This window comes from Oncorhynchus clarkii, chromosome 7, assembly GCF_045791955.1.
Source record: "Oncorhynchus clarkii lewisi isolate Uvic-CL-2024 chromosome 7, UVic_Ocla_1.0, whole genome shotgun sequence".
NCBI lineage: Eukaryota > Metazoa > Chordata > Actinopteri > Salmoniformes > Salmonidae > Oncorhynchus > Oncorhynchus clarkii.
Genome location: NC_092153.1, coordinates 76,215,004 through 76,233,658, shown reverse-complemented (window position 1 = coordinate 76,233,658; position 18,655 = coordinate 76,215,004). Strand labels below are relative to the sequence as shown.

Below are 18,655 nucleotides of genomic sequence, written 5' to 3'. Positions count from 1 at the left end.
CTTATCTACTCCCGCCTTGACGCAATGCACCGCCTCTTATCTACTCCCGCCTCGCAGCAACGCACCATCTCTTATCTACTCCCACAACGCACCACCTTGCCGCAATGCACTGCCTTGCCGCAACGCACCTCAACGCACCTCCTCTTATCTACTTTCTTTGCAACGCCTCGCCGCAACGTACCGCCTCTTTACTACTCCCGCCTCTCTCAGCAGTGTTTGTTTGAGGCATTAGGGGGCTGTTGCCGTGATGGATTGAATTAATACTTTTATCCAATTAGTGTTCCCTCATGCAATTAATCAGCTGGCCGGGGTTAGGGCCGCTTGGTTGGCCGGACTAAAGCAGACAGATGCTTGTGGCCTGGCTCATGAAGAAGAACCATCCCTCTCTTTCTCTCTTCCCTCTATTCTACAGCATCCTCCCCTCCACACACCTGGCGCTCCCTGCCCTCGTACAGTACTGCGCCATCGCTCTTAGAGCACATTGTTCGGGTTTCTTGTCGGGCACAACAACAGACCAGCTGAAAACAGTTCACTCCAGATAATCCGAAGAAAAACAAACCCATTTTCATTATTGTGGCTCGAGTTGTGAAGAGCTAATAAAAAGATAAATGAGTTCAGGCTTGAACACGTTTTGTTTGCAGTGCGCGGTTGGAAAATGTATACAATTTCATATACTGTGTGATGAAAGACCCTGCAGTGTTAAAGCCCAACCAGTGATGGATTCCGTCTCTGTTCTACAGGAAAATGTGATGGTAACCTATGCTATTCTTTTTGGTCTTTTGCAGGTTTTGCCACTACTCTCAGCACTTTATGGGGGTCCTCTCACTGCCTGAATCATCCAGAAGAATAATGGACAAAATAAGATCTGAGCCAATGGAGTCTCCTGAAGGATACTGTTCTCTAATACTGGAATGAAGTGACAAGAGATGGCAGCTGGACCATACACACAACCCTAGGATCCTGGATCTGGAGAGAACCTTTGTATCTGAGGACCCGAGTATCAGAATGATCCACTTTTCTTTGAAATCCATTGCTAATGAGTTTGAAAATAGAGAACAAAGATATTGAGAAAGATAACTAAGCATTTGAGTGAGAATCAGTTCTAATAGTTTGGAGATAGCCTTGGGTATCTCACTATGGGTTTCTGTAAGATTTGAACCTTGTCATACCAGGTAAAACCCACATTGTCCTTGACAATTATACAAATGCCATTTCAGTGGTTATCGGTCCCATGATCTTCTCAAAGGACCCTATCCATTAAATGATTTCCCAAATTAATGTATTATTAATATATTGGAATCAAGTAAATTACCACGTATGGATTGAAAGTGTCAATTTTAATTATTAGGGAGTTAAAAAAAAATCTATGTCAGGCCCACTCCCTTCACCACAATACTTGTGGTAAAGATTGAAAGATTGAAGCTGCCTTAGAACATATGGGAAAGTTTGTCTTGGAAATCTTGAATGCAGTTTTCACTTGCACAGTAACAAAACACATCTCTGTTACCCTAATTAATTTGATACCAGTGTAGACGAACAGGTGAGATAAGTCAGGGAAAAACCAGATGGAGAAGATAACATGGGAAAGATAAGGCTGGTTCAAAATGATTTGCCAAGTTTCTTCTGCACAGAGAAAAAACCTTCTGTAGCCTATCCAAAGTCATGATGTGCCATGGCATGCCCTGCGTCCTGAGTTGGAACTATTTAAGACAATAGAACTATTTAAGACAATAGAATACTTAAGAATCTTGTGGATTAATCAAGTGTCCTAGAACAGAGATTTTGGTTGGCCTCTGGCTTTCATTTCTTCAACATTGCCGGTTTGAGGACTCTTTTCACCTCTTTGGAAATCCCCGTCACATGTAGAGCCAAGCAGGATTTTCCAAAATGGCTCCCTCTTGGAGACTGGGAGCATATAGCCTGTTGACGGCCCTTTGGCTTTTGCATTGCTGTAGTTGTGGATGGTCGGAGAGGACTAGTGGCATGGCCAAGGGAGAAACTAAGGAGCAGGAGCTCATGTCCCATGAACGAGTGAAGAGGGGATGGGTGTGGAACCAGTTCTTTGTGGTGGAGGAGTACACAGGCACAGAACCTCTCTATGTTGGAAAGGTAAGACTTTGAGAGTTTTTTGTGTGTTTAGGGGAAGAACACTAACATTACAGTTTAATTATTTTGCTCTAGACATGATTCATGTCTTACGTGTGAGTTGATTGTGATTTGATTTGTATGACAAGTTAGGATTGGAAAGGATAAGACGTGCTGTGCTATCAAATCAGATGGAATTTTTATGCCAACTGCAAAAGAAATAGAGATGGTTCTTGTATACATTTTACTGCATACTCATGTCTGTCTGAATTCAGTCATTTGCAATTGAATTTCGTATTTTGAACTCTGATCTGAATGGTTCTTCTTATAAAGGCAGTGTTAGAATCCCTCTGTCTGCATCTGTATTATTTCTCTTAGGGGACAGCAGTCTATCTCTTCAGCCAGGATCCATTATGGGACTTAGTCAGACTTAGAGAGAGAATGAGAAGAGGAGAGAGGGGGGGGGGGGCGGAGTGAAGATGGAGAAACAGATGGATAGGCAGACAGACAGACAAACCGACCGAGCAAAGATGAGCTCAAAAGAACGAGCTGGAAGGAGAGAGAGAAATGGGGAAAAAAGAGGAGGAGAGAAGGGGGGGAAAGAGGGGGAGAGAAGGGGTGGAAAAGGGGGGAGAGAAGGGGCAGAAAATAGGTGGAGAGAAGGGAGGAGAAGGGTGGAAAAGAGGGGGAGATGAGGGGGATAGAGCAAGGGGGGAAAAGAGAGGGAGAGAGAGAGAGAGAAAAGGGAAAAATAGAGGGAGAAAGGGAAAATAGGGGGAGAGGGAGAAAGGGAAAATAGGGGGAGAGGGAGAGCGACAAAGGATTCATGCATTTTAAAATCATTCATTGCTGGAGAGTGTGGTGAGGCAAGCAAGGTGCTGATATATAAATGTGGTCGAGGCATAGCAGGCGGGAAAGAAAGAGCAATTATTTTATTAATAAAATTACCCAGAATTTTTGCTCTCCATGAAGCACAAGCCAGGACTATTAATAGTCACTGGGTGGTGGTGTTGCCGGACTCAACCATCGCTAAGGATATCAAGTACTTTAATTAGAGCCATCTAGTATTAAATATGGCCAGCGTGCCTTTTATCAGCACTGGTCATTTACAACACATTTTTTTCTGACTTCTTCTTCATCCAACTCAGCAAAGATGCCAAGGCTGTCCTACTCCGGCCATTCATTTGCTAATGAAATATGTTTTTCACTAAATGGTCACTCACATCGCAATAACCTGGCAGCTTCGTTCGATACATTTGGGTAATGAAATTCCTTAGTCTTCTATGATTTGAGAACCCCCCTGCTTCCTATTTCCACACTGGTTTTCTGGAGGTAGCTTACTACTGTATACCACATCTAATATTGAGATACAAGATGCACTCGTGACTCCATTGACATGCAGGGAGATGCACTTACACTGAAAAAAAAATGATCCAGCAGATTGAAAAAATCCAATCCAAAGCATCACTTTCCATAGATCTATTGTTGAGGGAAAGAAAATAAGACTATGTTCCTCAGAGTTTTTTCTCTCTCTCTCAATTCACTCCAAGGCCTCCTTTTGAAATTCATACATCGTGTACTGTATATTTTATGTTGCTGCGCATCTCTTCTGACCCTTAACATTTATTTCTCTTAAGTTCATGATTCAAATGCTGAAAGCTTTATTTATCCCGTTCACAGTACTTACAGTGCCTTCAGAAAGTATTCACACCCCTTGACCTTTTTACACATGTTGTTGTTACAGCCTGAATTTAACATTGATTACATTTAGATGTTGTGTCACTGTTTTACACACAATAACCCATATTGTGGAATTCTGTAGTTTTTTTAATGTTTAGAAATGAACAAAAAATTAAAAGCTGCATTCAACCCCTTTGTAATGGCAACACTAAATAAGTTCAGGAGTAAAAATGTGCTTAATGAGTCACATAATAAGTTGCATGGACTTTGAATGACTACCTCATTTCTGTACCCCACACATAGAATTAGTCGAGCAGTGGATTTAAGCACAGGTTCAACCACAAAGACCAGGGAGGCTTTCCAATGTTTTTTTAAGAAGGGCACCGATTGATAGATGGGTGAAGAAAACAGACATTGAACATCCCTTTGAGCATGGTGAAGTTATTAATTACACTTTGGATGGTGTGTATATACACCCAGTCACTACAAAGATACAGGTGTCCTTCAGAACTGTTTCCTTGTCTTGATATTTGTATGTATTTTTTGTTGTTGTATCTCTCTGCATTGTTGGGAAGGACCCATAAGTAAGCAATCTTACTGTTAGTCTACACCTGTTAACAAAGCATGTGACAATTTGGAACCACTCATGGCTTTCACCATGAGGCCCAATGAGATTTTAAAACAATTACAGAGTTTAAAGGCTGTGATAGGACATAACTGAGGATGAATCAACAATATTGTAGTTACTCCACAATACTTACATAAATGAGTGAGAAGAAGAAAGCCTGTACCGAATACAAATATCTCAAAACATAATCCTGTTTGCAATAAGGCACTAAAGTAAAACTGGGAAAAAATTCTAGAATACAAAGTGTTATGTTTGGGGCAAATCCAATACAACACATGACTGAGTACCACTCTTCATATTTTCAAGCATGGTGGTAGCTTCATCACATTATGGTTATGCTTTTCATCTGCAAGGACTAGGGAGTTTTTTGTTGTTGATAAAAAATAAACAGAATAGAGATAACTAAGCTTAGGCAAAATCATAGAGGAAAACTTTGTTTAGTCTGCTTTCCAACAGACACTGGGAGACAAATTCACCTTTCAGCAGGTCAATTACCTAAAACACAGGGGCAAATGTACGCTGGAGTTGCTTACCAAGATGACATTGAACGTTCCTGAGTGGCCTAGTTACAGATTTTACTTAAGTAGTCTTGACATTCTATGGCATGACATGACAATGAATGTATAGCAACCAACTTGATAGAGCTTGAATATTTTTTTTTAATGAATAATGGGCAAATATTCTACAATCCAGGTGTGTAAAGCTCTTTAGACTTACCCAGAAAGACTCACAGCTGTAATCACTGCCGAAGGGGATTCTAACATGTATTGACTCAAGGGGTTGAATACTTATCTAATTAATATATATTAGTATTTTATTTTCCATACTTTGACAGAGTATTTTGTGTCGATCGTTGACCTAAAAATGACAATGAAATCAATTTTAATTCCACTTTGTAACACAACAAAATGTGGAAAACGTAAAAGGGTGTGAATACTTTCTGAAGGCCCTGTACTTGCCCCTCTCCTGTTTTAAGACTTGATGGTGGTTCGGTCAAAACTCCTGTACAGTAATATGCATGGATCCACTTTTCTTATTGTACTCCATGTGAATCCAGAATCCATCTAGTCTATTCACTGGGGTGAAACGTTACCTAATAGGGTTATCACAATATACATTTTCCATTGCAACAAAGAAGGAAACACAAAGCAGATGGTCTTTAAAAAACCTTCTATGGTCTTTAAAAACCTGCAGTATGCTAAACATTGAGTTATATTGCTTGTTAAAAAACGAATGTGACTCTGGATGACAACAGAAGGCTGTAATATATTTTCTAAAGAAATGAAGCCGTTTTGTTTCCTTGACACGATACTTCTGAGTGTCGCAATACTGGTGTCGGGACAAATCTATTACAGGTTGAAACAGAAAGGTGTTCCAAGGTTTCCATTCAGATTCATCTATAGCAGAGATATGAAAGTGGTTATTCCATCTCAAGAGCCTTTTAAGAAGTTCAATGTTGACGCTGAACCACATTCAGGAGCTAGAAGCTTACAGCCATGGACAGAATGACATTCTTGTTCTGTGTTTACAGCTACTCACAACTTCTAATGATACATGTGAACTCGTAGAACCCATTGTCAGTTAGAGGCATTCGGATACAATCTGAACCGAAGGTCTAGATTCTTAGAATATGGAACCTATTGTTTAAGGGGGGAAATTAAATTCATACTTTTACACCCTTATTGTAGTAACTACTTGTCAGTTTGTTAATTAGATATAGTAAAGCAGGGTTCTAACCATTATAAACTAGCAGGTTTAAAGACATTATAAACCAAGAGAGTATTGCATTTACTCTACTGTATATGCTTGGTTGATTGATTGACTGAATGATTCATTCATTCATTTTATTTCAGTGTCATACAGCATTTGGTGCCCAGCTCATAAGAGCTTACAAGACACTAATCATTAAACATGTGTGCAAAAAAAGAATTACATTTTACATTTTAAATGTATAGATCATAGTGTTAGAGCATACTGTTTGGTGACACAACCTTTGTCTCAAGCTGTATTCGTTTGTTTCATTGCAGATACAAGATGTCTTAGACTCAGTTAAAGCCACACTCTGTGAGATGTGCATACCACCAAACAGTGGGCCACCAACAAAAAACGTAAGCAATCGAGCAAATGCATCCCATGACATTTTCACATGGACTTGTGATTTCCATGATATATCTGTAGTGATATATCTGTAGTGATCAAGGAATAACTTCAATGTTTAAGCATTTAGTCTAAATCCTGTCTAAGCTACATGGAATTGTTTATTTTATTTTTTAATTTTAAGACCTCTTGAAGTATAAAAATATAAAAAATTTAAAAGTTTCCCCTTAATGACCTTCCCCTTGGGGTCATTGTCCTGCTGGTAGGTGAACCCCTGCCCCAGTCTCAAATCTCTGGAAGACTGAAACAGGTTTCCCTCAAGAATTTCCCTGTATTTAGTCCCATCCATCATTCCTTCAATTCTGACCAGTTTCCCAGTCCCTGCCGATTAAAAACATCTCCACAGCATGATGCTGCCACCACCATGCTTCACTGTGGGGATGGTGTTCTCGGAGAGATGAGAGGTGTTGGGTTTAGTCTCATCTGATCAGAGTACCTTCTTCCATATGTTTGGGGAGTCTCCCACATGTCTTTTGGTGAACACCAAATGTGTTTGCTTATTTTCTTCTTTAAGCATTGGCTTTTTCTTGCCACTCTTCTGTAAAGCCCAGCTCTGTGGAGTGTACGACTTAAAGTGGTCCTATGGACAGATACTCCAATCTCCACCATGGAGCTTTGCAGCTCCTTCAGGGTTATCTTTCATCTCTTTGTTGCCTCTCTGATTAATGTCCTCCTTGCCCGGTCCGTGAGTTTTGGTGGGTGGCCCTCTCTTGGCTGGTTTGTTGTGGTGCCATATTCTTTCCAAAAAAAAATGTATAATGGATTTAGTGGTGCTCTGTGGGATGTTCAAAGTTTCAGATTTTTTTTTTATAACCCAACCCTGATCTGTACTTCTCCACAACTTTGTCCCTGACCTGTTTGGAGAGCTCCTTGGTCTTCATGGTGCAGCTTGCTTGGTGGTGCTGCTTGCTTAGTTGTGTTGCAGACTCTGGGGCCTTTCAGAACAGGTATAAACAGTTGAAATCCAAAGTTTACATACACCTTAGCCAAATACATTTAAACTCAGTTTTTTACAATTCCTGACACTTAATCCTAGTAAAAATTGCCTGTCTTGGGTCAGTTAGGATCACCACTTACTTTTAAGAATGTGAAATGTCAGAATAATAGTAGAGAGAATGATTTACTGCAGCTTTTATTATAATGGATTTAATGGAGCTCTTTGGGGTGTTCAAAGTTTTTGAATTTTTTTGTAACCCAACCCTGATTTGTACTCCTCCACAACTTTGTCCCTGACCTGTTTGGAGAGCTCCTTGTTCTTCATGGTGCCGCTTGCTTGGTGGTGTTGCAGACTCTGGGGCTTTTCAGAACAGGTGTATTTATACTGAGATCATGTGACAGATCATGTGAAACTTAGATTTCACACAGGTGGACTTTATTTAACAAATTGTGTGACTTCAAGGTAATTTGTTGCACCAGATCTTATTTAGGGGCTTCATAACAAAGGGTGAATACATATGCACGCAGCACTTCTCCATTTTCTATTTTCTGTATGTTCATTACATGAAATCCAAATAGAAATCAGTTTAAATTACAGGTTATAATGCAACAAAATAGGGAAAACGTCAAGGGGAATGAATACTTTTGCAAGGCATTGTATTTTTAATCTTTGTCCTTACTGCTATTAGCCCATACAAACACATCGCATAACAGATGCACTACATAGAACAACAGATAGTCCCCCCCAAAAAATCTAAATGAAGTTTGTTCTGAAGTGTCTGTCCTATATCTGATATAAGAAAGATCAGGAAACATATATGTTTTTTTGTATATGTATTTAACCCCTTATTTTTGTCGCTAAACATTCTCCATTTATACTTCCATAACTTTTTTGGACTGGTACCGGGTGACCTTCAGACAAGTCTTGTGAGGTCTGTGGGCGTCCGAAAACAAAACTACTGACATGGACGTGTTCGTGGGAGTCTCATCTTTCCATAATAGTTTATGCCAAAGCGTCTGTACACTACAGACCATTTTGTGAGAAGGCCGTCTCATGGTCTGACAAACAGCGCTCTAGCTCTGTCGCCTTTCACTGCAGATGTTGTTGTGTTAAATAAAGTAGACAGATGTGGATGTGTTAAATACAGTAGACAGATGTGGATGTGTTAAATACAGTAGACAGATGTGGATGTGTTAAATACAGTAGACAGATGTGGATGTGTTAAATACAGTAGATAGATGTGGATGTGTTAAATACAGTAGACAGATGTGGATGTGTTAAATACAGTAGACAGATGTGGATGTGTTAAATTCAGTAGACAGATGTGGATGTGTTAAATACAGTAGACAGATGTGGATGTGTTAAATACAGTAGACAGATGTGGATGTGTTAAATTCAGTAGACAGATGTGGATGTGTTAAATACAGTAGACAGATGTGGATGTGTTAAATACAGTAGACAGATGTGGATGTGTTAAATACAGTAGATAGATGTGGATGTGTTAAATACAGTAGACAGATGTGGATGTGTTAAATTCAGTAGACAGATGTGGATGTGTTAAATTCAGTAGACAGATGTGGATGTGTTAAATACAGTAGACAGATGTGGATGTGTTAAATACAGTAGAGAGATGTGGATGTGTTAAATTCAGTAGACAGATGTGGATGTGTTAAATTCAGTAGACAGATGTGGATGTGTTAAATTCAGTAGACAGATGTGGATGTGTTAAATACAGTAGACAGATGCGGATGTGTTAAATACAGTAAACAGATGTGGATGTGTTAAATTCAGTAGACAGATGTGGATGTGTTAAATTCAGTAGACAGATGTGGATGTGTTAAATACAGTAGACAGATGTGGATGTGTTAAATACAGTAGAGAGATGTGGATGTGTTAAATTCAGTAGACAGATGTGGATGTGTTAAATTCAGTAGACAGATGTGGATGTGTTAAATACAGTACACAGATACGGATGTGTTAAATACAGTAGACAGATACGGATGTGTTAAATACAGTAGACAGATGTGGATGTGTTAAATTCAGTAGACAGATGTGGATGTGTTAAATACAGTAGACAGATGTGGATGTGTTGCATACAGTAGACAGATGTGGATGTGTTAAATACAGTGCACAGATGTGGATGTGTTAAATACAGTAGACAGACGTGGATGTGTTAAATACAGTAGAGAGATGTGGATGTGTTAAATACAGTACACAGATGTGGATGTGTTACATATGCAGATGCGGTGGATTGAGAACCCAGATATCTCTAGCTTAAACATGATTTACATGATGATCTATAACCATACATCATTTACTTGCAAGGTCTCCTATGACAACACATCCACACACACATGAATCATATGTAATTTTTTTAAACGATAAGCTTCTTACAGTAAAGTACTACTTTACTCATAAGTTATTACTGCAACTCAAGTACTGTGTGTCATGACATGACATTTTTGAAAATCTCACAGACTGTGGCTTTTACGTTTAATTTCATATTTATAGATTTACAGCACAATCAATGTGCTAAAACAATAACAACAATGAACAAATGGTTAAAATATGGGACAACTGTGAATGTCGTTTAGCTCTAGTCAGACTGACTACATGTAAACTGTTCATTGTTGTTATTGTTCATGGACTGTAATGCCTCTTTGATTGGCTGCGATGGTACAGTCATCTTTGACGACATGTGTAATCAGGATGTGTGTAGGAAGTGTTTGATCACATACATCTATTTCAATCATTTATTTTGGCATGAAGTTCCAAGCACATTTAAAACAATGTGGACTGGATGGAAAGGATTAGAATCTTAGAAGAAGTGATCTTATATCAGGGAATAAAGTATTGGGAAGATGTGAAGGAACAGGGTTACTTTTGCGTGGATCATTTTTGCATTATTTCATGGCTCCTCTTTTTTCTTCATGTCATGCTATACATCTTGGATTTCACCTTATTGCTGGAACGTTGAAGCAGTCTGCTTATATCAGTTAGATTGAATGGGAACGGAAGTGATATAGGCATCAGATACAGTGGATTTAGAATAACTTTCAGATAGTGTTGATTAGAATAACTTCCAGATACGGTTGTTTAGAATAACTTCCAGATAGTGTTGATTAGAATAACTTCCGATAGTGTTGATTTAGAATAACTTCCAGATACGGTTGATTAGAATAACTTAGAGATACGGTTGATTTAGAATAACTTCCAGATAGTGTTGATTTAGAATAACTTCCAGATATGGTTGATTTAGAATAACTTTCAGATACGGTTGATTTAGAATAACTTCCAGATAGTATTGATTAGAATAACTTCCAGATACGGTTGTTTAGAATAACTTCCAGATAGTGTTGATTAGAATAACTTCCGATAGTGTTGATTTAGAATAACTTCCAGATACGGTTGTTTAGAATAACTTCCAGATACGGTTGTTTAGAATAACTTCCAGATACGGTTGATTAGAATAACTTCCAGATACGGTTGATTAGAATAACTTCCAGATACGTCGTACACCTTCGTACACCAGCTGATATCTCAAAGTACTGTACAGAAACCCAGCCTAAAACCCCAAACAGCAAGCAATGCAGGTGTAGAAGCACGGTGGCTAGGAAAAACTCCCTAGAAAGGCCAAAACCTAGGAAGAAACCTAGAGAGGAACCAGGCTATGTGGGGTGGCCAGTCCTCTTCTGGCTGTGCCGGGTGGAGATTATAACAGAACATGGCCAAGATGTTCAAATGTTCATAAATGACCAGCATGGTCAAATAATAATAATCACAGGCAGAACAGTTGAAACTGGAGCAGCAGCACGGCCAGGTGGACTGGGGACAGCAAGGAGTCATCATGTCAGGTAGTCCTGAGGCATGGTCCTAGGGCTCAGGTCCTCCGAGAGAGAGAGAGAAAGAAAGAGAGAAAGAGAGAATTAGAGAGAGCATACTTAAATTCACACAGGACACCGGATAGGACAGGAGAAGTACTCCAGATATAACAAACTGACCCTAGCCCCCCGACACATAAACTACTGCAGCATAAATACTGGAGGCTGAGACCGGAGGGGTCAGGAGACACTGTGGCCCCATCCGATGACACCCCCGGACAGGGCCAAACAGGAAGGATATAACCCCACCCACTTTGCCAAAGCACAGCCCCCACACCACTAGAGGGATATCTTCAACCCCCAACTTACCCTCCTGAGACAAGGCCGAGTATAGCCCACAAAGATCTCCGCCATGGCACAACCCAAGGGGGGGCGCCAACCCAGACAGGAAGATCACATAAGTGACTCAATCCACTCAAGTGACGCACCCCTCCTAGGGACGGTATGAAAGAGCCCTAGTAAGCCAGTGACTCAGCCCCTGTAATAGGGTTAGAGGCAGAGAATCCCAGTGGAAAGAGGGGAACTGGCCAGGCAGAGACAGCAAATAACTTCCAGATACGGTTGATTAGAGTAACTTCCAGATACGGTTGATTAGAATAACTTCCAGATACTGTTGATTAGAATAACTTCCAGATACGGTTGATTAGAATAACTTCCAGATACGGTTGATTAGAATAACTTCCAGATACGGTTGATTAGAATAACTTCCAGATACGGTTGATTAGAATAACTTCCAGATAGTGTTGTTTAGAATAACTTCCAGATACAGTTGATTATAATAACTTCCAGATACGGTTGATTAGAATCCAATCAAATCAAATTTATTTATATAGCCCTTCGTACACCAGCTGATATCTCAAAGTACTGTACAGAAACCCAGCCTAAAACCCCAAACAGCAAGCAATGCAGGTGTAGAAGCACGGTGGCTAGGAAAAACTAGAAAGGCCAAAACCCAGGAAGAAACCTAGAGAGGAACCAGGCTATGTGGGGTGGCCAGTCCTCTTCTGGCTGTGCCGGGTGGAGATTATAACAGAACATGGCCAAGATGTTCAAATGTTCATAAATGACCAGCATGGTCAAATAATAATTATCACAGGCAGAACAGTTGAAACTGGATTAGCAGCACAGCCAGGTGGACTGGGGACAGCAAGGAGTCATCATGTCAGATAGTGTTGATTAGAATTTCTTACAGATATTTGACAGACTTCTTCCTCTGACTTCCTTTCTCATATTTGTGTGCAGTTTTTTTGATTGTGCCAGTTCCTGACAACAAATGTAGTACATTTACATTTGAGTCATTTAGCACAGTGGTTCCCAAACTGTGGGCCACACCCCCTAAGGGTGCGAGGGGTCGGCAAGGGGGGCGTAGGTACCCCCCCTAAATTAACCTTTTTAATGGAACTCAGTCCAGCTTTAAATTTACTCTTGAAAGTTGTAATAGTAGAATGCACAAGCTGCCATTTATAAATTAGGTAGTGCATCATCAGTTCCTCTTGTCATCTCAGTCATTACATACTATAGAGGGCTATTTATAATCTGTCAGAAATGTCCACATCATCTAGCCCATCTCAGTCATTACATACTATAGAGGGCTATTTATAACGTGTCAGAAGTGTCCACATCAACTAGTCCATCACAGCTTCCGTTTTTTTTTTTGCCCATTGATATTGCTTTCATTTTTTTGTCACACAAATATCACATGAATACACATTAGACATGGCAAAATGTATAGGACTGCAAGAAAATTTGCATTTAAACTACACTATTTTCTTTGGACCCAATGACAATGTGTAGAATTGTAGGAAATACGCTTTAAACCTGCAACATTCTCTCCACCAACAAGAGTGGTGTGAATAGTTTGAGTAATGAACAGTGCTTGTGCCCGTAGAAATAGGCGTGGTGCGCGTTCACATGGGGGCCGTGGGATGTTCCCTAATGCTGGAACGGGGGCCCCAAGTGAAATAGTTTTGGAACCCTTGATTTAGCAGACGCTCTTATCCAGAGCGACTTACAATGAATGCTTTTATTTTTAGATAGCAAGGTGAGACAAGGACATTTTCCCGCGGTATATCCTGATCTCCTATTCATTCAGCTGCCTCATTTTGATGTCCTTCAGTAGGCTGGCTTGCCCTGAGGCCAAAGCGACACCATTGGTCTTCGTTAGTGCGCTGACCCCTATTTGGCAGGGCAGTTCCATATCTATGTACCCGTCTGTGTGTGTTTTTCTGTGTGTGTCAGTATGTGCGTGTGTGTGCGTGTGTTTTTCTGTGTGTCTGTATGTGTGTGTGTGCATGCCTGCATGACTTTGTTTGTCTATACACTCGTTGCTGAGGAAGCAGGCAGCATTTACAGTATTGGAGAGTTGACCAAAGGTGCACGACAGATTTGATTATTGTAGCCACAAGGCATTGGCATGTCCCAAATGGCACCCTATTCCCTACATCGTGCACTACTTTTGACTAGGGCCCTATGGACCCTGGTCAAATGTAGTGCACTATGTATGGAACAGGGTACCATTTAGGACGAAGACCCTGTTTCCATCTTGAGTAGGAGGTGACATTATGAGTCCTGTTTATAGACATATTGTTTTTGTTGCCAACACTATTGTTGTGATAAATAGCTCCTTTTTCTTCCTGATGGGGAAGGCTTACTGCAGGCCTAGAGTGCGTCCCAAATGGCACCCTAATCCCTATTTAATGCACTACGTTTGACCAGGCCCCATAGGGGTGTAGTGCACTACACAGGGAACATGGTTCCATTTGGAATGTGTCCCTACTCTTTTGTTTGTTTGGAAGGGGAATTTAGCTGGCAATGGCATGTTGACATTGCTGATGGTTATGATTGCTAAGCATTAAGTGAAGCCCTGGCTTTGACCTTTTGTTTGAAGTCCACAGCTTAGCCACGGAATCACTTTGATGAGGACATACTGACGGATGGACTGACACATTGGGCCTGAAGGGGGAGAACGAGCATGATCTGTGAAAAAAATCACATTTGAGCTGCGTTGTTGCCACGTGTGCCTACTCACAACAAAATACAATGAGCTCCAAAAGTATTGGGACAGTGCCATTTTTGTTGTGGTTTCAGATCTGTACTCAATCACTTTGGATTTGAAATAATACAATGAATATGAGGTTAACGTGCAGACTGTCAGCTTTCATTTGAAGGTATTTTCATCCGTATCGGGTGAACCGTTTAGAAATTTCAGCACTTTTTTAAAATAGTCCCCCCATTTTAGGGTACCAACAGTATTATTACAAATTCACTTGTGTATTAAAGCAGTCAAAAGCAGTGGTGTAAAGTCATTAAGTAGTACTTTAATGGTATTTTTACTTAAGTAGTTTTTTTGGTATCTGTACTTTACTATTTATATTTTTGACAACTTTTGCTTGTACTTCAGTACATTTCAAAAGAAAATAATGCACTTTTTACTCCATACATTTTCTCTGATACCCAAAAGTATTCGTTACGTTTTGAATGCTTAGCAGGACAGGAAAATTGTCAAATTCATGCCCTTATCAAGAGAACATCCCTGCTCATCCCTACTGCCTCTGACCTGGCGGACTCACACATGCGTCATTTGTAAATTATGTCTGAGTGTTGGAGTGTGACCCTGGCTATCCGTAAATTTAAAAAACAAGAAAATGGTGCCGTCTGGATTGCTTAATATAAGGAATTTGAAATTATTTATACTTTTACTTTTGATAATTAAGTATATTTAAAACCAAATATTTTTAGACTTTTACTCAAGTAGTATTTTACTGGGTGACTTTCACTTTGACTTGAGTCATTTTCTAGTAAGGTATCTTTACTTTTACTCAAGTACAGTGGCTTGCGAAAGTATTTTCCTATTTTGTAGCCTTACAACCTGGAATTAAAATAGATTTTTTTTGGGGGGGGGGGTTTATCATTTGATTTACACAACATGCCTACCACTTTGAAGATGCAAAATATTTTTTATTGTGAAACAAACAAGAAATAAGACAAAAAAACTGAACTTGAGCGTGCATAATTATTCACCCCCTCCCCCCAAGTCAATACTTCGTAGAGCCACCTTTTGCAGTAATTACAGCAATCTTTAAGTCATACCACAGATTCTCAATTGGATTGAGCTCTGGGCTTTGACTAGGTCATTCGAAGACAATTCAATGCTTCCCCTTAAACCACTTGAGTGTTGCTTTAGTAGTATGCTTAGGGTCATTGTCCTGCTGGAAGGTGAACCTCCGTCCCAGTCTCAAATCTCTGGAAGACAAACAGGTTTCCCTCAAGAATTTCCCTGTATTTATCACCATCCATCATTCCCTCAATTCTGACCAGTTTCCCAGTCCCTGCCGATGAAAAACATCCCTACAGCATGACGCTGCCACCACCATGCTTCACTGTGGGGATGGTGTTCTTTGGGTTATTTAAATTATTTACATGTATTTGTAATTTAACCTTTATTTAACCTGGCAAGTCAGTTAAGAACAAATTCTTATTTACAATGACGGCCTAGGAACAGTGGGTTCACTGCCTTGTTCAGGGGCAGAACAACATATTTTTACCTTGTCAGCTCGGCGATTCAATCTAGCAATCTTTCGGATACTGGCCCAACTTTCTAACCACTAGGCTACCTGTCGCCCCGGGGTGATGAGAGGATTTGGGTTTGCGCCAGACATAGCATTTTCCTTGATGTCCAAAAAGCTAAATATTTTGTCTCATCTGACCAGAGTACCTTCCTTCTTCCATAGGTTTGGGGAGTCTCCCACATGCCTTTTGGCGAACACCAACGTGTTTGCTTATTTTTTCTTCAAGCAATGGCTTTTTTTTGGCCACTCGTCCGTAAAGCCTAGCTCTGTGGAGTGTACGGCTTAAAGTGGTTCTATGGACAGATACTCCTATCTCCGCTGTAGAGCTTTGCAGCTCCTTCAGGGTTATCTTTGGTCTCTTTGTTGCCTCTCTGATTAATGCCCTCCTTGTCTGGTCCGTGAGTTTTAGTGGGCGGCCCTCTCTTGGCAGGTTTGTTGTGGTGCCATATTCTTTCAATTTTTTATAATGGTGGTCTTTGAAATGTTCAAAGTTTTGGATATTTTTTATAACCCAACCCTGATCTGTATTTCTCCACAACTTTGTCCCTGACCTGTTTGGAGAGCTCCTTGGTCTTCATGGTGCTTGGTGGTGCTGCTTGCTTAGCGGTGTTGCAGACTCTGGGGCCTTCCAGAACAGACTTCTTCCTCTGACTTCCTTTCTCATATTTGTGTGCAGTTTTTTTGATTGTGCCAGTTCCTTACAACAAATGTAGTACATTTACATTTGAGTCATTTAGCACAGTGGTTCCCAAACTGTGGGCCACACCCCCTAAGGGTGCGAGGGGTCGGCAAGGGGGGCGTAGGTACCCCCCCTAAATTAAACTTTTTAATGGAACTCAGTCCAGCTTTAAATTTACTCTTGAAAGTTGTAATAGTAGAATGCACAAGCATATATATACTGAGATCATGTGACTGATAATGTGACACTTAGATTGCACACAGGTGGACTTTATTTAACTAATTATGTGAACTTCTGAAGGTAATTGGTTGCACCAGATCTTATTTAGGGGCTTCATAGCAAAAGGGGTGAATACATATGCAGGCACCTCTTTTCCGATTATTTTTTAGAATTTCTTTAAACAAGTAATTTTTTTCATTTCACTTCACCAATTTGGACTATTTTGTGTATGTCCGTTTCATGAAATCCAAATAAAAATCAATTTAAATTACAAGCAATGCATCAAAATAGGTAAAACGCCAAGGGGGATGAATACTTTTGGAACGGAACTAGAAGCACAAGCATTTCGCTACACTCGCATTAACATCTGCTAACCATGTGTATGTGACAAATAAAATTTGATTTGATTTGATTTGATTTGATTTTGCAAGGCAATGTAGGATGCCCTACTATATATTTATGGATGAAGTGTGTGTGTGAGAGAAAGAGAGGGAGAGAAATGTGTGTATGATTGTGTATGCATGACTGTGTGTGTGCATGACATTTGTGTGGGTGTTTATTCGCAAACAGTACGTGTGTGATCGGAGAGCAAATATCGACTTTGATGGTAGAAAACCCTTTCCATTCTACTGAACACATTGTAGCCACAAGACTCTCTAAAGATGTTTGGATGTGTTTGGATGAAGCATCACTGTTGATCCTTGTCTTCAGCATCTGCTCTAATATACTTGAAAGACTTGATTGCAGTAAGTTGTCTCAAATTGATCAAAGACAGTAAGCAATAGAGAGACAGTCAGACAATGTAAAGGCAGGCGTCACATATCTCCACATATTGGAGAGCTTTCTACTGTCTTTTTACCGACTGGGCTATTGAAGTTTATTTTATTATCGCTGAAATATTGATGCCCCCAAAAAGAGTCGATTTTCTCTCAGTGTGCATTTATTTGACTTGGGGACTATTCCAAATGAAAAGAAAGAGGGGGCTATGTTTTGCATTATTCCCCTGTTTTACGACAAATACCTAATGAAAGCCCCCGCGAGGGCGATCGAGTCCTGTATTTAATTAAGCCTTTATAAAATATTAACGCGGGAGACAGGGGCGTTTTCTCCCTCAACTCCCGCCTGTTTTGCGAGATGGGCTTACAGGCTATGGAGCCCAAGTCCTGCATTCTAATTTCATATTGGAAGGGAGTAGCAGTTCAGATGTGCAGTAAAGCCACAGGATGCATAGGGGGCTGCTAGAATGTCTTTTAATCACTAGAAGAAGTCACGGCAGATTTATAAGGGCTCTTTAAGTTCATTTGTCGGCCCCAACCGTGTTCATGTTCATACCGCAACTTTAACAACCTTTAGAAATGACTTCTAATTTGAGGGGCCCCTATTCTGTGAAGGGCACACCATGTGGGGATTGTGTAAATCACCAATAGCACTGCAGTGTATTTTGTCATGGTACTGTTGATGACAACCCTAGAGGGAGGCGAGGGCTTCTCCTCTTTCCTCTCTCACTGGCTGTGAAATAGGAACTTTGCTTCTTGATGACTAGAGAGAAAATCTGACATAAAAGAAAGAGCAAAGCCTTGACAGTTCTGTAAAGGGCATCCTATAAAGTGCTGCAAATGTATATAATAAACATGTTGTGATTGGCAGGTTCAAGGCTGTTTTTTTTATATGACATTTTGACAATGGTGTAAAGTACTTCAGTAAAAATATTTGAAAGTACTACTTAAGTTGTTCTTTTGGGTATCTGTACTTTACTTTACTATTTATATTGTTGCCAAATTTTACTTCATTACATTACTAAATAAAATAATGTACTTTTTA

The 18,655-nt window shown here is 40.1% G+C and overlaps 1 protein-coding gene across 1 annotated transcript in view; it reads left to right on the top strand.

The window, feature by feature from the left end:
• The first annotated feature begins 1,864 nt into the window (after window positions 1-1,864).
• LOC139414456 (cadherin-22-like) overlaps window positions 1,865-18,655 on the top strand; it is a 135,391-nt gene continuing 118,600 nt past the window's right edge. Inside the window, exon 1 of the mRNA XM_071162368.1 lies at window positions 1,865-2,109. Coding sequence (XP_071018469.1) covers window positions 1,888-2,109 — 222 coding nt within the window. The 5' untranslated portion in view covers window positions 1,865-1,887. The remainder of the gene's footprint in view (window positions 2,110-18,655) is intronic.